Raw genomic sequence first — 18,526 nt, 5'->3', positions numbered from 1 at the left:
CCCAAGGGTGGGGCCTTTGTGACCCACCCCCATCCATCTGTCCCAGAGATGTCCCACCCCTGAGGTCACAGGGCACAGAGGGCAAAGAAAAGTGCCTTTAGAGGCAGTGGGGTTGATATTCAGGTCCCTAGCTTCTTTCCTGGGCATACAAGGTATCAGTTATCTCCCAAACCATGACAGGCTGCCACACAGTGATTGAGATGTCCTGGGGCGGAAATAGAGTGGCTAGGCCCTGGCTGGATTCTGGAACCCAAGACAGGGCCTGGAGGCTTGCAACTAGTCTATTTAGATGGCTTTGCTGAAACAGGTCAAGCTCAGCACCAAAAGGATGAGTCTGTGTGTCCAAATTTACCCACTATGAGACATCAACAGAAACCAGTTAAGGAAATGATGTTAGTGGCCACAGGTTTGAGTCAGTGTTTAGGGCAAGACATTCTAGATATGGAAAGGTGACGGACTGGACTCCCTTGGGGTGCAGTGCTGGAGCACTCTGTGACAGGGCTTTCCTCTCGGCAGGAACTGGCTGGGGACATGCCGTCTGCCTCTGACTGAGACTGTTTCTGAGGTGTATGAGCTCTGTGCCTTCCTGGACAAGAGGGACATCACCTACGAGCCAATGAAAGTGGCTCTCAAGACTCATCTGGAGCCAAGGACTCTGGCACCCATGGATGTGCTCAGTAAATAAAGAAGCTTCTCAGTTTGGATGCAGCATCAGAGGAGGGTCTAGGGGATAGGAAAGGAAAGATAAAGCTGGCCAGAGCCAGAAACTATAGATGGAACAGGAAAGGAAAGCCAGACTAACATTTGTGGGTTTTGCCTAAAAGGAAACTTTCATGTAGGTGACTCCCTCCCCACACCAAGCCCACAAGTAGCCTCAAGTAGTACAGACTAAGCAGCGCAGACGGGCCTGGTGGGGGCTGCATGGGTCCCCCAAGGGCAGGCCCGCTCTGGCCCTGAAAGCTGACACTGTGCCCCTTGGGTCTTCACAGACATCCAAATAATGGTCCCTGGGTTCATTTAACAGGGGACATGGAGGCGTAGGGAGGGAACCTGCTCATATTATGAGATTGTGGTCAAGCTGGGATTTAAATCTGAGTCTAAAGCCCATGTTGTTTCACCAGCTGCCTATAACTGTTTACTAAAAAAAAGTTTTATATCAACTTATGCTATATTACTATCATTCAGAAACAATGTTTATTGGAGCACCTACCATAAACCAGGACATCAGATAACACTAGGAGTATAGAAGAGAGCAAAACAGACCCAGTCTCTTCTTTTCATAGGGTTCACAGTCTAATCATATACCTCTTAGTTATATCATCTGTTTATATACCCTTCATTCATGACAAAGTTCACTAGAAACTAATTCTCAAATACCAGAACAAAGCCTAAGTTTAGTCATCCCCAGGAAAAGGGTCATGAATTCACCTTCCCAGAATAAAGCCTATTCTCAAGGCTTGGTCTCTGTAATGATTTGATGAGAGGCTGGATCTGTGATATCTGCCAAACCATAAGCACAAACGTACAGAGGGACTCCTAGCTCCAGTCTGAGTGGCCAAGTGGAAAATTATACACCCAGGACACACCCAGCCAGAAACGGAAGGGCTTAGCAATGTAGGTAGAAAGGAACATTAGTCAAGCTTTCTTGGGAGAGGTGGGCTAGGAGTAGAACAGTGGTGCCCTTGGGGTTGGTGGCCCTCCCCCAACTCAGAATCACCAGCTGACCCTCCAAGCTACTGTTTTAAACCCATCTCACCATGCAGGAAACTCTATGGTAAGCCACAGGGGAGGCCTGAGGAGCAGAGAGAGCTGGTGTTAGGGATTTCTGCTTCTCAGAGTAGGCAACAAAATACGACTGATGAAGATACTGAGTCTTAACATGTGATACCTTATTGACCAAATGCCCTACCTAATGTCCTTCTGGCCATGTGACATGTTCCCTCTCATTGGTTTCCTTAGATGAGGAGTGGACGGCAGAAATCACTGTGTATTCCTCCCAACAGATCATCAAAGTTTATGTTGGAAGCCACTGGTATGCAACCACCCTGCAGACCCTGCTGAAGGTACTGCTGGCCTGAGGCTGCCCTCCTCTCCTTGTGGCTTCTGTGGCTGAGATGCTCTGGAACCTGTCACTGACTCTCACTCAGCCTCCAGCACCTGCTTAGATCAAGGATTTTTCCCCCTACTCCTAGGTCCAGAGTGCTCTTACTGCATGAGCAGCAGGCTGGGAAAGCCTTTAGGAGTCTGGGTAGGGAGGGTCCTGGACCAAGGCAGGACGTAGGGTGAGGTCCCCGACGCCTCAAGGGAGTGGTTGAGGAGCCAGCAATCCTTCGAGCTGAGATGACGTGCTCCTCCCTGGATGCTCTGCTCCTCATGTGTCTTCTTGTGGCCAACAAGATGGGGAGATAGAAATCCCAAAGCCTCTGCTCTGGAATGGGTGGGAAAACGAAGACTGCCCTACTCCTTAATGAGGACATAGCCCTTTAACTAACAGACTAACAGACTAACTAACTAACTAACAGACTAACAAAGTCTGATGTTCAACCCTTTGCAGTATCCAGAACTGTTGTCCAACCCTCAGAGAGTGTACTGGATAACATACGGACAGACCCTGCTGATCTACGGGGATGGCCAAATGTTCCGACACATTCTCAACTTCCTGAGGCTTGGAAAACTATTTTTACCATCTGAATTTAAGTGAGTGCAGGAAGGAAATCATATGATGAAACTCCCATCCCTCTGCAAGGAGGAAATTTGAGTTTGCAGCCTTGACAGAGATTATGTTATTTCCAACATGTGAACTGCTGTTCAGAGCAGCCACTCTGGAGGCCAACAACCCCATCCGCATTCCCACCCCAGATGCCCAGCGTGACCTCTTGTCATTCACAGGGAATGGCCCCTCCTTTGCCAGGAGGTGGAGGAATACCACATCCCATCTCTCTCAGAAGCACTTGTCCAGTGTGAGGCATACAAGTAAGGAAACCACTCCCTTGACACCATGATCTAAAGTTTGAACCTTTATATGCCTCTTGGGAATCCTGTCCTAAGTCCCACCTCCCAGTAGGACCTGTTCTCCTTATTAAGGGGATGGGGCAGGCCCAGGACTGGGCAGGGACCTAAGCAAAACTCTCTAAGGCCCCTCCTCCCTGAGTGAACTCTCAGCCAAAGGGCACACCTGGTCAATGGACTAGTGGAAGCTTCTGCTCACTAACCAAACCCTCTTGGGATCTGCAGGTCATGGATCCAGGAGAAAGAATCTGAAAATGAAGAAGCTTTTCCCATCAGAAGGCTGCACGTGGTAACAGAGGGGCCAGGGTCACTGGTGGAATTCAGCAGAGACACCAAAGAAGTAAGTTCCAGCCTCCTCTGGTTTGGTGGTGTCCTGAAAGGGCACCAGCACAGGGCTCAGGGGGCAGATCCCACTCCTGGGGAGCATGGCAAAATGAAAGAGACAGGCCTACATGGCTCTGGCACAGTGACTGGTTTCTGAACACAAGTAAGTGCTGACCACATGAGGCCTGGCATGCTGATATGCCCTTTTGGTGTGTGAGAGGCCCCTGGGCTGGTTACCAACCCCACTCCAACTGAGCAGATCTCAAATGTTAGACCCATGTGGGGGATGAAATTGTTCTGGGTAAGCAAGCGAAGTCTTAAGAGACCCAGCTTATCAGATCTTGGGTAAGGCTTCAGTGTACAACATGCCCAGAGCTGCTGTGCCCTCTCCCCAGACCATGGCTTGCGTGCCAATGGAGTTCCAAGACTGCAATGACCGAACTATGTGGAACAAGGCCAAGGGGACCCTGGCCAGGTCCAGCCAGATAGAGGAGGCCGAACAGTACTCCCAGACAATCCAGATGTCCTTGTGCCGAGGTGCCAAGAGGGCAGGTAATCCCAGCACATACTCACACTGTCCTGGCCTATGTGCCAACCCTAGACACTGGGGGGGCCACCCTGAGAGTCCTCCCAAGAAGAAGTGTACCACTGTCAACCTCACACAGAAACCTGAAACCAAAGACCCTCCTGTCACCCCCATGCAAAAACTTATCTCCCTGGTAAGGGAGTGGGACATGGTCAACTGCAAACAGTGGGAATTCCAGTCACTGCCAGCCCCCCGGAACAGCTCCTTGGAGGAAGCCACCCTGCAGCACTCCTCAGGAAGTGAGGCTGTTTCCCAGCCCAGCACCTCAGCTTCCTGGAAAGGCCATTCCACAGCCTCAGAGAAGGACCCAGGCCCACAGGCAGGGGCTGGAGCCGGAACCAAAGACAAGGGGCCAGAGCCAAACTTTAATCCATACTTCCCCATGAAAAGAGCTGTCGCCCTGAAGGACTGGGGCAAGCAGAGGTCAAAGGAGAGAGGTGAGTCCTATCCCATCCTTGACCTAAGTCCCATTTACAACAGAGAAGGCAAACCTTGGCCAAGACCACAGAGTGAGTTAGTGATTAAAGGAGACTAGAACTGCGCTTTCACTACCGCCAAGCAAAAGACCCAGAAATGACAGGCACGCTGGCATGGCCTGGGGGCTTGAGAAGCCACATGAGGCATATGAAAGGAAGGACCTATAAAGCAATAGGGGCACAAAGAAGGGTTCAGGGCTGAGGAGTCAACGGAGGAAAGGAGAAATCTTGGGTGCTTGTGGAAACCTAAGTCATGGGTCTAGCAGCTGGAAACCAGTCTTCATAAAGTGATGAAAGATAAGGCTGATGACATTAGGAATAAGGACAGGTCTTATGGGTCAAGTTCAGGACCTGGTACTTAGTTCCAATCCTAAGTGGAGCAGCCAGCCACTGAAGCATTCTATACAAGGGAGCAAGCACAATCAGTTACGCATTTAGGAGTTCCAGGGGCAGAGGAAATGCAGTAGCAGAAGGTAAGTGTTGCAAGTGCCAAGACCATCCTAGGTGAAACAGTTTAGGCAGTTCGAGGAAACACGAAAGGATTGGGCCAAGGAGGGGACAGGTTTCTGATTTGGGTGACTGCAAGGGGGTGGACAGTTACTGAGGTGGGAAGGAGAGGAGTAAGACTTGGGGAAGAGGACACAGTGTGTATGAAGTACTGATGGGCGTCCAAGGGAAGAAGTCCGGGAGACAGGAGAGTATATGGGGACCAGGCTGAACAGAGAGGAATGTGTGTGTTGGAGAAGTGAGGAGCAGCCCAGAGAAGTGGGCTGAGAACTGCTATTACAGACTGTTTCCTCTGCTCTCTCAAAGCCCTTCCTCTAGTATTCTGACATTTTCTCTTTCAATGGCTTGTGTCATGCTTGGAGGGGTCTTCCTGGGCCCTGCCTGTGAGCCCACAGTTGGTTTGTCAATCATGTTCTTCAGAGTAGACATGCATCAGCAACCCACCCCCCCGCCCACCCCCCACAAAAGCTCATCTCATAATTTTACAAAGATTTCCAGTCCCAATTCCAGCTGGGTTGTGATCAGCTCTATTTACTACTAGCCTAGTTCAACAGATGATTTGGAAAGTTCCTTGGAGTTCTGAAATTGAGGATGTAGCTTGCAGTGATTCCAGGGTGATGAAGAGAGGAGAGTTAGAACATGGCCCTGCCAGCTCAGGCTCCCGCTTCTGAGAAGCTGGAGGTGAGGGCTGGTGACTGACTGCACTGGTCTGTTGCCAGAGGTCTCCTCCCTGCTTGGGCTCTGATGGAGCTTAAGGAGAGACCTCTCCCCACGTTGTTTTCACAGAAAATCCTGCCTTTGAGCTGACCCTGCCTGAGGCCAATGAGGGGGACAACACAGGGGTCATCCTCAAGGTGACCCACCCCCCCGTGGTGGGCAGTGATGGCTCGTGCATGTTCTTTGAGGACAGCATCATCTACACCACGCACATGGACCACCTCAGGCGCACACCGCCCCCAGCCAGCCCCCAGCCCCGAGGTGAGGCTCTGGAGCTGGGCCTGGCCCAGCCCATGGGCAGATGCCTGAGTCCCCAGCCAGTTACTTCAGGGATAGGGTCTCCCTGGAGGCCCTGCACTTCTCCCCCTAACCAAGGGTGGCTCTGAGGCCCTCGCTGTGGCAGATGTGGCCACACCCCCTCTCTCCTCCACAGACGTGACTTTCCTGAGTTTCTCTCTGTCCTGGGAAGAGATGTTTTACGCACAGAAATGTCACTGCTTCCTGACTGACATCATTCTGGATTCCATCCGGCAAAATGACCCCAAAGCCATCACAGCCAAGGTGGTCTCCCTGGTCAACCAGCTGTGGGTACGTGTGATTGGCCCCAAGCCCTGTTCCTTCTCCACTGTCCCCTCGCTTCCACAATAATAGTGCAAGACAAGAGGGGGCAGCCAAGACAAGGGGGAGCAGCTAGGGGAAGAGATCAGGGGCAGAAGGGTGGCAAGAAGGGTAGGGACCAGGAGACAGGGTGGCAGCATCTGGGCCGAGCCATGGCCAAGAGGCAGTTTGAAGTGACGGTACCCCTTGACCTCTGCGGCTTCTCCAGGCCCAGAGAAGCCCCTGCTCCACATCCCACTTTAAGGGGCTGGGAGCAAATGTGGGTCAGGCTGTGGCCTCCAGCCCTGGCTGACTGTGGGCTCTTCTGGCAGACCCTGCACCTAAGCCCCAAGCAGTTTGTGGTGGATTTGCTGGCCATCACTGGATTCAAGGATGACCGGCACACCCAGGAACGCCTATACAGCTGGGTTGAGGTGAGGCCACCTGTACCCCACGAGAAATGGCGACCCTCTGGATGCCTCAGATGGACACTGTCTTGCTGCATGAGGGCCAAGCCAGTGCTGCCCAGAAGGCGAAGATAGGGAACTGGAACTCTAGTCACTGGTCCCAGGGAGGGAGGAACAGTGGCTAAAATTAACCTGTCCAGAGTGGTCAAAAAGCAGTATTTGGGTCACTAGTTTTCTCCAGTGCTTACCAAATTAGCCTTCATCACTAACAACCCTGGCCAGGGATGCACATCATATGAGCTCGTTTTGAGGTGCTGAAATCAGAGAAACTATTGGCAGTCACATGCTCTCAGTGAGTTATAGATACCAACAGCACCTGATGTCAGTACTTTTGTATTATACATTCCTTTTCTACTTAAGCTGCTATAAAGCAGTTTTTACAAAGAAAATTCTTCAATAAGGGCAAAGGAATAACTCAGGTTTTTGTTTTTTGAGTCCTTAAAATAATTTTAGAATTCAAATTTTTATTTGAATGTTGGAGGTGAAAAAGATTTGCCTAATTTTTCATTAATCTGGTATTTCTGTAATCAAGCACCTTATTATAACACCTTTCACCATAAACATAATAGTGCCAAGTTACTAGCCTCTGCCTAGTCTGTTGATTGGAAATGAAGTCAGCATCTACGATTAGGAAGTGGAAAACCAGTGACAGGAAACATGCACTTTTGATCCTCTATTCATTTCATTCTGTGCCCTGGTAGCCACTCTGAGCCCCAGGTCTGTGAGATGCCTTTAGGCAGAACTGAGGTCAACAGCACTAGCTGGCCTTGCCCCCAACCCTACCCCCACCCAGACAGGAGGACCTCACAAAGCTAGAGTAGCAACCAGCTAGGAATAAGACCAGCCTTTCCTTCCAGCTCACGTTGCCTTTCGCCAGGAAATATGGCCGCTGTGTGGACCTGCTCATCCAGAGGGGCCTGTCAAAGTCTGTCTCTTACTCTGTCCTGAGCAAGTACCTACAAGATGGCTAAGGTGCCCGGCCATGCTTGGGGAGATATGCTGCCCCCACATCCCACCCATCCCATTGCCAAGATGCATTTTAACCAGGGATGTCTCCACCGAAGGGTGCATTATCAGTTTATTTTTTATTATAAACAAATAAAGGATAAATCACAAGTCAAGGGTCTGGACTCCATCTCTGAGAACCAAAGACCTTACAACCAGTGAAATGATCTTATACAACTCTAACTGAAAGCTATTCAAAAACCTCTGAGTCCATGTAACCAAACTGGACTGGGGAGCTAGGGCAGGCAAGAGGAAGAGTCCAGTAGGGATGAGCCTGGCTTTGAGACCTGGAGTTGGGAAGCAGTGGCGAGGAACCCACCTCTGTTCCTCCTGAAGGGTGGGGCAGCTTAGTCACTACCAGAGCCACTCAACATCCCACTAGCCTACAGCATAGAAACATCCACCTTCTGCTCTGGGTGAGAGAAGAAGATGGGGACCGAAGGGGACATGGGCCAGGAACCCAAAATGAGGGTGCTTATTTAGGCTCTGCTGCCAGAATCCCCTGGAGAGGTCACCGCCGATCTGTCCAATGGACACAGACATCAGAATGGGTGGTTGACAGCACTGTGCATATGGGCTGGAGGTGACCCAGGTGCTGCCCATGGCCTGGTCATAGCAGATCTCCAGGGAGATGATGCTCCTTGGATCTAAAGACTCCTGGATCCACTGCCCACCTTCAAGCCCAGGCTCAGACCTGTGGTACAAAGCCAAGTATGAACATATATTTCCCTGGCTCAGGATCCAGGTGGGGTCTCTAAGGAATGGCTCTGTCCCACCACCCTCATTTCCACCTAAAGACAAGGGTACCATAGGCCCAGGTAGAGCTGAGAAAGCGCTGGTAGGTACGAGGCAAAATGACACTCACGTAGGACAAGTCCTCCAGGCCCTTGCCCAGGATCTGCCCTGACACACAGCTGCTGTCTGAGCCACTGGAGCCACTGGCTGATGGGCATTGGGAGGAAACCTCTGAGTCCTCAGGAGCTGGGAATAGAGTCCAGGTGAGCTGTCAGAAGGGGAGGCCCAGATCCCAAGCCATGCCCTCCTGCCTCTGGGAAAGCCCAGAAACCTACTCAAAGATGGCTGGCTGCCCAGTTCGGCATCAGTCTCCAGTGCTGCTTCCTCTGGGAAACTGGTGGAATACAGGGGCCAGCGGAACCCCAGAAGAGCTGGGTCTCTGTGCAGATGCAGGTTGAGGGACCCCAGTACGGAGCAAGAGGCAGGATCTCCAGGAAGGGTGCCTGAGGCCCCCAGGTAGGGGCTGTCAGAGTCAAGAGGAGCCACAGCAATGGAGGCCCGAGAGCGAACCGCTGCATGAGAGAGTCCGGTTGGGTCAGGCCAGAGCCCAGCTGGGCCGAGGTCCTGAGGGGAGTGCAGGCTAGGGCTGCCAGAGGCCCACACCGCTCCCTGAGCAGCTCTCCCCACCCCACCCCCGCAGCCTGTCTGCTACCTTGGCACTTCAGGATATAGTTGACGGTGCGGTCGTTGATAGCTTCTTCGCTGGGTGCGATGTCCCGGAAGGCCTTGTTCCCCACACCCATAGACACCATCTCAGCCATGCGCACCTCTGGGTGGAAAGTGGGTGTCTGGACATCAGCCCAGCCCTTTATCACTCCTCCTCCTCATACAAGTCTCTCCTGGACACCTATAGCCTGGGGATTGTCCTGTGCACCAAACACTCAGAGGTTTACATGTCCTCAGCCTGAGATGGTGACATCAGGACTGCCTGACTTGAGTTCTTTCTCCTGTGCTGGCTGTTGCTGCTGGACCTTTTCCACCCTCCCCAGTGTTTCCAGTTCCTGAGGCCCTCGCTGGGACCCCTCTGGGACAATGTAAGCTCTCCAAGGAGGGGATCGTGGGATGAAATGGGGCAGACACCCACCCTTGTTGTGGACGGCCTGCCTCCAGAGCAGGCGGGAGATGTCAGCTGTCCAGGCCTGCTTGGTGGCCAAGCTGGCAGCTTGTAGCACAAAGGTGTCCCTAGCCTTGCGACGGCGAAACCAGATCTCAAAGCGCAAGTTGTTGTCCCCACAGCACTCAGTGAGGCCAAGGTCTGCCATCTGTGTGGCCAGGAGAGGAGCTCAGTGAGGCTGTAGGGTAGGGGCGCTGGAGGTACGGGGAGGGGCCGGGTTGGGCCTACCTTGAAGGAGCGCTTGTAGGTAAACATGTCAATGCCTGTGGGTCCTCGGCGAGGCTTGCTGAAGAGCAACAGCTCCTCAAAGAGGAAAATGCGACGCAGGGATTTGTGGCGCCCACAGCGGACTGTGAACTCATCCTGCCGGACCAACTGGCCCTGTTCCTTGAGGTTGACCTGCCAAGTGGGGGCCTGGTGGGTGCCTGGCCTCTTCTGCCCCCTCCCTTCACACCCACTGCCCCTGGCCACCATGGCCTGCCAAGACTCACGTCACAGCCCTGGATGGCATCCATGGCTAGCAAGTCATTGCCGTGTCGCAGCTGGAAGTGCACGAGGCTCTGGGCAGCCCGCAGGGCACTCAGCTCCTGTGCGGGTCCCCCGCAGGCCCGTGCCAGCTCCTGCAGCAGCAGCGCATACTTGCTCATGCGCTGGATGGGCTTCAGCAGGTAGGAGGCCAAGTCCAAGTGGTCCCCCAGTGCCTGCTGCTTGTCCTGCCGGGTGCATCAGACACCGTCAGGGAGCTTCCCGTTGTTTGCTCCATCCCTCCTCCCACTACAGTCTCAGGCTCACCCACCCTGAAGAAGACGTGACCATAGCTGGTCATCAGGGCATCGGAGCGCGGTTTATTCTTGCTGTAGAGTGCGTACATCCCAAACTGCACCCTCTGCAAAGATACACAGCTTGACCAGGTGCCAATGGGCCAGCATCCAAGGGGGTCAGACCACTCTCAGCTCGGGAGGCCCAAATGGCCAACGTGTTCCCAGGAAGCCTCCCACCGACAGATCCTACCTGCCCTGCTTGGAGTGACGGGTGATCTGGCAGGAACAGGCGCTGTGCAGGGAGGGGCTTGCCTACAGGGCTCTGGGGAGGAAGTCCTGCACACAGCCCTGCCACTCCCACAGCCCCAAGAGCTCTGCTCTGGTCTCATCTCACCTCAGACGACCCTTCCCCTGCTCACAACACTAAGCTACACTGACCCGTCTCCTTCTCAACCACTGGGCCACTTTCCTGCCCAGCACGTTGTACTTGATCTTTCCTCTGAATGGAATGCTCTGACTACAGTCCCTCCCTCTGGCCTTAGCTCAAACATCAGCTTCTCTTAAGGTGCCTCTAACTGTTCTCTCTAAAGGGGGTACCCCTGCCTCACTGCTAACTCACTATCACCTATCTGGATTTTTTTCTAATCCCAATTATAATCTGGAATTATCTATTTCACACTCACATCTCCTCTGCTAAACTAAAAGCACCCTGGAGAACAGGGGCCAGTTGGTCCTGCTCATAGCTGTACCCATCACAGGACCTGACACCAAGGCCAGACCCAGTAGCTCGCTGTTGAGTGTTGCAGGATCAGCCAGGGGCCGCGTGGCCTGTGGGGCTTACATGGCGCAGGAAGGCATAGGCCACCCGGGGCGGGTGCTGGGTACAGGCCTCCAGCTCACGCAAGAAAAAATGGCGGTGGAAGTCCCACAGCTTCTCCAGGTTGCCAAAGAGTTGGGCACGCTGGCCACGGAGGCCCTGGGGCACATCAGGGCGATCCAGCTCAGGGAAGTAGTTCTCCATGGTGTAGTCCAGGGCACGGACATACTCCCGCTCCGTAGCCACCATCTCCGCCAGCACCAGCTGAAGTCTACCAGGGAGGTGGAGTCAGGACCTGAGACATCCGCCCTGCCACCGCCCTCCCTGCCCTGCCCACTCTCTGTACCTGTTGGGGCTCCTGGGGTCACAGCTCCCTGGAGGAGGCACGGTGGGGCATGACCCTGACTGGGCACCACCTCCAGCCTCTGGTCTGTGGCAGGCAGGTACAATGGCCTCATGGTGGCACTGGTGGGCAGGTTCTCTAAGACTCAATCCCAGATTCCGATCAAGGCTATAGGCTTTCCTCAGGGGAGGGACAGCAGGTACCGCTGGGACCCGGTTGACACACAGGCTAGCTGTGCTACCCGTTGGGGGTGACTTCAGAGCAGCTTCTAACTTCTGATCCAGGGCCAGCCAGGTGTCCTGGCACTGCGCCCAGGCCCCGCGGCACTCATGGCGAATGGCCTCAGATCCCAGCCCTGTGGCTAAAGCCCACATCTTTCGGAAGTGGGCAGGAGGCAAGTCCGGGTACTTGGTCCAATGCAGCTGCAGCCGCTGCAGCACAACCCCTGGGTGCTCCTGTTCCAGCTCTGCCAACACTTGCCGCCCCTCCTCGGCCCAGGTCAAGGCCTGCAACACCAAGGCCAGATGGGCACTGAGGAAGGATCTCCCCAAGACTGCTGAGCCTTCTCCTCTATCTCCCCCCAGCCCCACAGAACGGTGGCCCCAGGCTACATCCCCAGTAGATTTGGGCATCGGACTGAAAACAGGGAGAGAAAACAGGCACAATATCCTTCAAAGCTCAGGCTGCCGTAGCACTAAGCAGCCACCCCTCTGACTTCTCTGACCACCTGAAACCAGGGACAGGACCCTTCACGCACCTGCTTGAAGAACTGCAAGAGTCTCTCAGCATCTGCCAGTCGCTGCCGCCGCTGGGCCAAAGCCCTAGAGAAGTCGGCCAGCTGGGTTTGCAGGGTCAGAAAGCGGGCCCCAAAGGGGCCCAGTTCGGCCGCATCACAGCCAACCAGTGGCTGCAGACATTTCTCCCCTCGCCTGACCTGTTCCTGGAGACAGAGCCTGGAATCAGCAAGCCTAGGCCTGGCATTGCAGTTGCTGAGCCCAGGTCTTTTCCATGGATGTCTGCAGGCATCATCAAGTCACTTCTGTGAAGACCAGACCTCCGCAACCCCTCCCCCAACCCCCTCTCTCTGTTCTCCTCTCCACAGCGAAACTCCCTGGAGAAACCATTATTTTCATCATTACTTGTTAACTATGTTGGCCTTCTGCAACCCCACTTCACTCCCCATCCCCAGCACTTCTCAGGCTTCCTCTGACTCTTACCATTCAGTAGTACCAAACCTCTCTCCTCTAGCTCCCCTGACCTCTCCCCACTCCCTGATTCTCCTTGGCTTTCTCTAGTGCTTCCCCCCCTCCTGATCCCCCATCCCTTAGCTCAGTTGCTAAACCTTGGTGTTCCTGAAGACGGCCCACTCTCTCTCAGGCAATCATGTGCACATACACTTCAAATACCACCCATACACCTACAACCACCAAATAAGCCTCTACACTCAGTGCTCCCTCTCCTTCCCTCATGGTCATTTCCAAAGTACATCCAAGGCTGGACAGATGAATGCCCTTTCCCCCAGAAGGTCTGTCTCTCAGGAAACAGTACCTATTCACCTTTGTAAACACTTCTCCTTCTCACAGCTTCACATGTATTCACCACTGAATCCCATCAACTTCTCAAATGTTATCTCCTCTGCCACCATCCTGGCCAGAGTAAGCATCATTCCCATCTGGACCACTACAAGTGCCTCTTCAATGGACTCTGCATGTCCATCCACCAAATCACTGTCTACCCAGGAACTATGGTAATCTTTCTAGAATACAGATCTGATTGTACGATCTTCCTGCTTAAATTGTACTCTGTTACAGGACCAGTTCCCGGCCACTGGCCATTCTTCCAGCCTCATTTTACCTCATCTCACCCTACTCTCCCTCCCTCTTCTGCACTATATTTCATCCTCGCTGACTTTCTGATGGTTCCTCAGGCAAGCCACGCTCCCTCCTATCACAGGACCTTTGTACATGCTTTTTGCTTCCTCAGTCTGAAACATGTCTTTTCTCTAACCCTCTTCTGCCTGGTTAACGTCAACCTATCCTTCAGATCTCAGATCAAAGTCACTATCTCAAGAGAGTTTGCCCAATACCCCTCCTCATTCAGGACTTTATCATACACTCAGATAGAAATACCTGTATTGCTTGTCTCTAGAACTTTTGCACACAAAGAACAAATGTGCTCAGTCGCACAGTCATGTCCAACTCTTTGCAACCTCATGGATGGTAGTTTGCCAGGCTCCCCTGTCCATGGGATTCTCCAGGCAAGAATACTGGAGTGGGTTGCCATTCCCTTCTCCAAAAAAGAACATACACATGACTTTCAATCTTTGGTTACAACTGATCTCCTCCGCTTCACTGTTATTTCCAAGAGAATAAAGACTAGATTTACTTTTACCCACTTTGCATTCCAAGTTTCTGGCAAAGTGCTCCAATACCTACACGAGGAACAAGTAACCAAACTCACCTGAGCAATCTGGTCCAGCTCCCGAAAAGGGCCTTGGGCCTGAAGCAGCACGTCCAGTGAAGGCTCCCTGGGCTCCTCAAGTGCTGGCCAGCCCACCTGCTGAAGCCACACTTCCATCTGGAGGAGTACAAACAAGGAAAGGAGAGTTGCTATGGGGTGGGGGTGATGCTTAAGATTAGAGGTGGGGCCCACCAGGGCGGATAGCTCCCACCTGGTGCAGCTCGCCCTCCTGGGCCTCCAGCGTCTGGACCAACTCCAGTGCTTGTATTCGGCGGTTACCCTGCAGTGTCAGTTGGTGCAACAATCCATCCACGCGGCCATACAGCTCCTCAACCTCGTCCACTGCTGACCTGGTGCATGGTACATGTCTTAGTGCCCCTTCCAGGTGCCTAGCTCCACTTGACCCTGTCCTGGGACCATAATCCTGGCTGGTCTGGGCCAGACACTGAGTCCTTGGCATGAGATATAATGGGCTGGGGCAAGACCTGGGCTTGTACCTACCTGTAGTCTGGGCTCAGGGTCACCTCTGGGACCTCTTGCTTTAGCCACGTCAGCTCCAAGGCTCCCTGGCATTGTAGCCATGCCAACCGTGGAGAGTCTAGCACATGCTCCATCAGGACCCGTGCCTGCTGCAGCAGTCGACTGACTTCCTATGATTAAGAGAAACGGGTAGTAGAGGCGCATGTGGGAGAAGGGGAAGAAAGATAGGGAGAATTTGGGGAGGTGTCAAGAGGGGACACTCACCCCAGACTCCACAGGCTGAGGCACAGCCTTCATGCTCTCAATGGCTCCCTGAAGCAGGGCACAAACCACCTGGCAGCTCTGCAGGAGGGCTTCCAGACGCTGTGAACAGAGGCAGGCATGACCAGCACAGAGCACAGGGCTGGTCCCAGGCATCTTGGATCCTAGGCCACTGCAGCCAGCTATGCACTGCCCAAGCCAGCCCAGGGGGAGCTCCTCTGCTAACCATATTGCCTGCCCATCCACCCAATGCCCCACCCAGTGTACTGACCATCCGGAAGTCCAGCCAAGCTTGGTGACAGTAAGGCAGGCCTCCTCCTAGTGAAGTGAGCAACTCTGAGGTGGAGATGTGGGTCAGCAGGCTTTGGTGAGAGGATAGATGCTCTATCTGCAGAAAAAGGTGTAGTGGACTCGGGCCTGGTGGGGACTCACCCCATCTCCACCCTGACCAAAATGGCTCAGTACCTGAAGCCCTGCAGGCACTTCCTCTGGCAGCTTTCCCACCAGCAGCACACGGTGCACTGATCCTGGGACTGCTTCCTGCAAAGAATCTGAGCTCAGGCCTGATCCCGACCCTACACGAAAGGAATGGCTAGGGGGAAGAAGGGAGCTACAATCCTGTACTCACTTGCAGTTGGCTGAGCCCCCAGAATATGGAGGAGCTTGGGGAACAAATCCGGGCGTCCACCAGCACGGTCAGTCCCAAGGTCTGTACTTTGGGCCTAAAGGAGCAGGCTTTTGTTGAGTATCTATTTCCCCAACCCTACCATCTCCTGGCTCAGGTTCTGTCCCCCAACCTCCTCCCCCAACCTGGGGATGCTTTGCAAGTAGAGCAGGAGGCGGACGAGCTCATGGCTGTTGCACTTGGGGTGATTCCAAGCTGAGTTATGGGCACACAGAAGCAGCACTGCCCGGCCTTCTACATCTCGAGTCCCTGTGGGGAAAAGGCAGTGAACATCTGCTCAATCAACCCACCCCACCTGTACCGCCTTTAGTGTCTCCCAGCTAGCTACCTGGCAGGGCAGCCATGCCACTGGCAAGTAGCTCCCAGGCAATGTCTTGGGCCAGGAGGTAGTCAGTGGACTTCAAGAGTCTGGATCTGTGGGAGTCTTGGCGAGGAAAACCGCTTGGGTCTACACTGGGCAATCTACCCAGAGACCCCCTATTTGCACCTGGGCTTTAGCCTGAGTAGGATCAGAAGCCTCCCCACCTTCAGGTACCCTCCCTTCTTCCCTCCCAAGACTTCCCTGGCCCAGCCTTCGTTACCTGCCTCCAGTAGCTCTGACGATGTCTCAGATAAAAGACCTCCATGGTTCACAGGGTCACTGTCCAACACTTCAGGGTCCAAGCGGACTGGCATGACCCTGCCTGAAACTGAGTCCCCTGCCAAGTCTCCTCCTTGGCTGTCATTCTCACCCTGTGCCAGACTAAGGTGGCAAGACATTGGACTTAGGAGGATCTTCACTCCAGAGGAGGCTGGTTCCTTCATGTGGACAGAAGATCCTCTTAATGTGCCCTTCTGGCCATGCCCCGACTCATCTGCAACCATCTGTCCTGTGGGTGACTGAAGTTCACCAGGCAGAGGGCTGCCCTGGAGCTCCTCCCCCTGGGCTGCCCCTGCTAGTGGGCTTGGAGGATGGGGGTTCTTAGCCTGCATCTGGGGAGCAGGTTCCCCCTCATCCCAGGCATCTCTGAAACTGCACACAGCAAATCTCCAGTCGGTGGCATGGCCCTGGGACTCTGGAGACTCATCCCCATCCTCCAGGGGCCCTTCCATCACCCCTTCCTTAAGCGTGGGCCTGCTCCAAGCAAAAGGGAGAGGAGCTAAGCCCTCGGTGTGAACTAAGACCTCAGCTCATCCAGGAAAGACGTTGAAGATGGCCGGGTAGAGCTCGGCGGGTGAGGCAGGCAGAAGGCACTAGGCCGTAGGAGGCACCAGTCTTGGTGCCCGGCACCGGGAGCACAGCGGCTGTCGCAGTTGAGGCCTGAGGAGAAGGGAGAAAGGCTGGGATCTCTCCGTCCAGCTCGGGACCGGCGGTGCCACGCTCCCGTGGGCTTTCGCCCGGAGGGCCCCACGCTGGGGGGCGGCCTGCGCGGGTGCAACGCTCACGACGAGGGCGGGGCGCCGCCTCGTGCTCGCGCTCAAGGCGGCCCGGCCGACCTCGGCCTCGCCATGGGCTCGCGCGCCCGTTCCCTCGCCCGCCCCCGGGTCACGCTCACAACCCCAGGACGCGCCGACGGGGAACCGCAAACCCAGGACGCCAGGCAGCCGGAGTCCTCGAACGTACCGCACCGCTGCCTCGACGACTGCTACTGCGCGCAGCCTCCAGACCGCGGGGGCGGCACGGGCGCAGCAGGGAACCCGGCGGCGCCGCACCGCCCCCTGGGGGCCGGAGGACGCAGCCACCGCCCACCCCGCCGGGCCCGACGGCAGCCGCCCGAGCCCCAGCCGGCCGGAGAGCGCCGAAACGCCGGCTCTCGCAGCGCCCCCTGCCGAGCCGCCCCCTCGCCCTCCGCGGGCCGGGACGACTCGGCTTCACCCCCGGGGCTTCCAGCTGACTTTGACTTGGCTTCTCAGCCCGCCGGTAGGGGCAACGACCAGCGGCCTTCCCACGGCGCCCACTCCCCTGGCCTGCTCTGCGCGCCAGAAGCGCTCCCCCGCTGGGAAGGCGGCGTAGGTGCGGAGGGTGAGTGAGCCAGGGGTCCGCCTGGGAGTGAGGGAGGGGGCTGGCGGAGCGAGGCGGGGAGGCTTCTGCTCTTGAATGCACTCAGGATGGGGGGAGTACAGCCCCAGCCTCCCTGGGCAAAACAAGGAGCGCTCTGTCAGCCTGGAGACCCCTAGGAAGAGAGACTCCGGAAGCCCAGACTAGCTACTTGGTGCTGCTGGCAGCCAGTAGGGGTATCTTCATGGAGGGAGGGGCCCTTCCATTGCAGCCCCTATCTTCCTTTCCAGTCCTCAGGCCCAGGCACTGAGAGACAGCTTGTATGATCCCATGATGGGACGTGGGGGCCTCTGTCTGGGCTAGAGGAAAGGAGGGATCTCTGTAGTGGGTGCTGACCCAGATTCGCCAGAATCCACCAGGCCCGGACTCTCCACTCCCTTGCGTTCTTGGCACTTCTGTCATATACACCCTCTCCCCAGCTCCACATCCCCTGCCACAAAATCCAGCCAAAGAGGCTGGAACTGAGGACAGGATTCTGAAAGCAGAGGGCCAGGTGTGCCCTTCCACTTACCTGCTAGGTGAGCTCCTGCAACTCAGTGCCTCTTGAGCCTCATCTTACTCACCTGTAAAAGAAAGAAGGAAAGTCGTTCCTTTCTCCTGGGATTCCCCCCTGAGAACTAGGAAAGACCTGTATGTCAGAGGTCCACTTGCTGCCAGCTCTTGGGCTGTGTTGGAACCCTGCCCTTCATTTCATGCTCGGTCAGAGGATCCTGAACTGGTGAAAGTCACTTGGACAGTTGACCTGTGAGATTCGTTCGGCTCTGAGGTGTGAAGTCCCTTTGGGGACATGTGGGTCTGGACTGACACTCCCCCAAACTTGTGGGAAGATTATAAGAAGGTAGGCTATGTGGCCGGAAGAAGACACTGTGCCCCATAACCTTATTCAGGCCCTGGGTTCCTTGTAGAGAGAGGGCAGTGGGTACAGTGGCTTCCCTGGCTCTAGGGTAGTCACCTCCTTCAAGAAGCTGCCAGAGGAGAGAATCAGGGCATCAGAAGGAGCACCAGCAATCCTCCCCTCCCCACCGTTCCAGCTGCCACATCAGCACCAAGTCAGCCTCCCAGGAGCCTCCTTCTTCAGGGGATG

The 18,526-nt window shown here is 54.9% G+C and overlaps 2 protein-coding genes across 4 annotated transcripts in view; one reads left to right on the top strand and one right to left on the bottom strand.

Moving 5' to 3' along the window:
* Window positions 1–7,799, top strand: part of KCTD19 (potassium channel tetramerization domain containing 19) — a 27,687-nt gene extending 19,888 nt beyond the window's left edge. Inside the window, exons 7-16 of the mRNA XM_061387478.1 lie at window positions 517–677; window positions 1,960–2,063; window positions 2,555–2,697; window positions 2,890–2,973; window positions 3,235–3,349; window positions 3,729–4,356; window positions 5,689–5,880; window positions 6,053–6,207; window positions 6,549–6,650; window positions 7,541–7,799. Coding sequence (XP_061243462.1) covers window positions 517–677; window positions 1,960–2,063; window positions 2,555–2,697; window positions 2,890–2,973; window positions 3,235–3,349; window positions 3,729–4,356; window positions 5,689–5,880; window positions 6,053–6,207; window positions 6,549–6,650; window positions 7,541–7,654 — 1,798 coding nt within the window. The 3' untranslated portion in view covers window positions 7,655–7,799. The remainder of the gene's footprint in view (window positions 1–516; window positions 678–1,959; window positions 2,064–2,554; window positions 2,698–2,889; window positions 2,974–3,234; window positions 3,350–3,728; window positions 4,357–5,688; window positions 5,881–6,052; window positions 6,208–6,548; window positions 6,651–7,540) is intronic.
* Window positions 7,736–18,526, bottom strand: PLEKHG4 (pleckstrin homology and RhoGEF domain containing G4). 3 transcript variants are annotated; one of them, XM_061387476.1, is made up of 23 exons: window positions 18,395–18,526; window positions 17,954–18,005; window positions 15,986–16,704; window positions 15,733–15,828; window positions 15,530–15,653; window positions 15,348–15,441; window positions 15,185–15,259; window positions 14,991–15,107; window positions 14,723–14,821; window positions 14,480–14,628; window positions 14,190–14,328; window positions 13,979–14,095; window positions 12,276–12,458; window positions 11,522–12,024; window positions 11,200–11,446; window positions 10,394–10,483; window positions 10,089–10,310; window positions 9,826–9,996; window positions 9,568–9,745; window positions 9,136–9,252; window positions 8,759–8,995; window positions 8,554–8,669; window positions 7,736–8,382 (listed from the first exon to the last, which is right to left on the bottom strand). In XM_061387476.1, the coding sequence occupies exons 3-23, from the start codon at window positions 16,494–16,496 to the stop codon at window positions 8,377–8,379; spliced, it is 3,591 nt and encodes a 1,196-aa protein (XP_061243460.1). In that variant the 5' UTR covers window positions 16,497–16,704; window positions 17,954–18,005; window positions 18,395–18,526; the 3' UTR covers window positions 7,736–8,376. The 3 variants fall into 3 exon arrangements, with proteins under 3 accessions (XP_061243460.1, XP_061243459.1, XP_061243461.1); XM_061387475.1 differs by lacking the exons at window positions 17,954–18,005; window positions 18,395–18,526 and adding an exon at window positions 17,008–17,095; XM_061387477.1 differs by lacking the exons at window positions 15,733–15,828; window positions 17,954–18,005; window positions 18,395–18,526 and having other exon boundaries at window positions 15,986–16,789.

The sequence above is a fragment of the Bos javanicus genome, chromosome 18 (assembly GCF_032452875.1).
Source record: "Bos javanicus breed banteng chromosome 18, ARS-OSU_banteng_1.0, whole genome shotgun sequence".
Classification (NCBI taxonomy): Eukaryota; Metazoa; Chordata; class Mammalia; order Artiodactyla; family Bovidae; genus Bos; species Bos javanicus.
The sequence above is the reverse complement of the archived record's forward strand: the minus strand, read 5'-3'. Positions and strand labels throughout refer to the sequence as shown.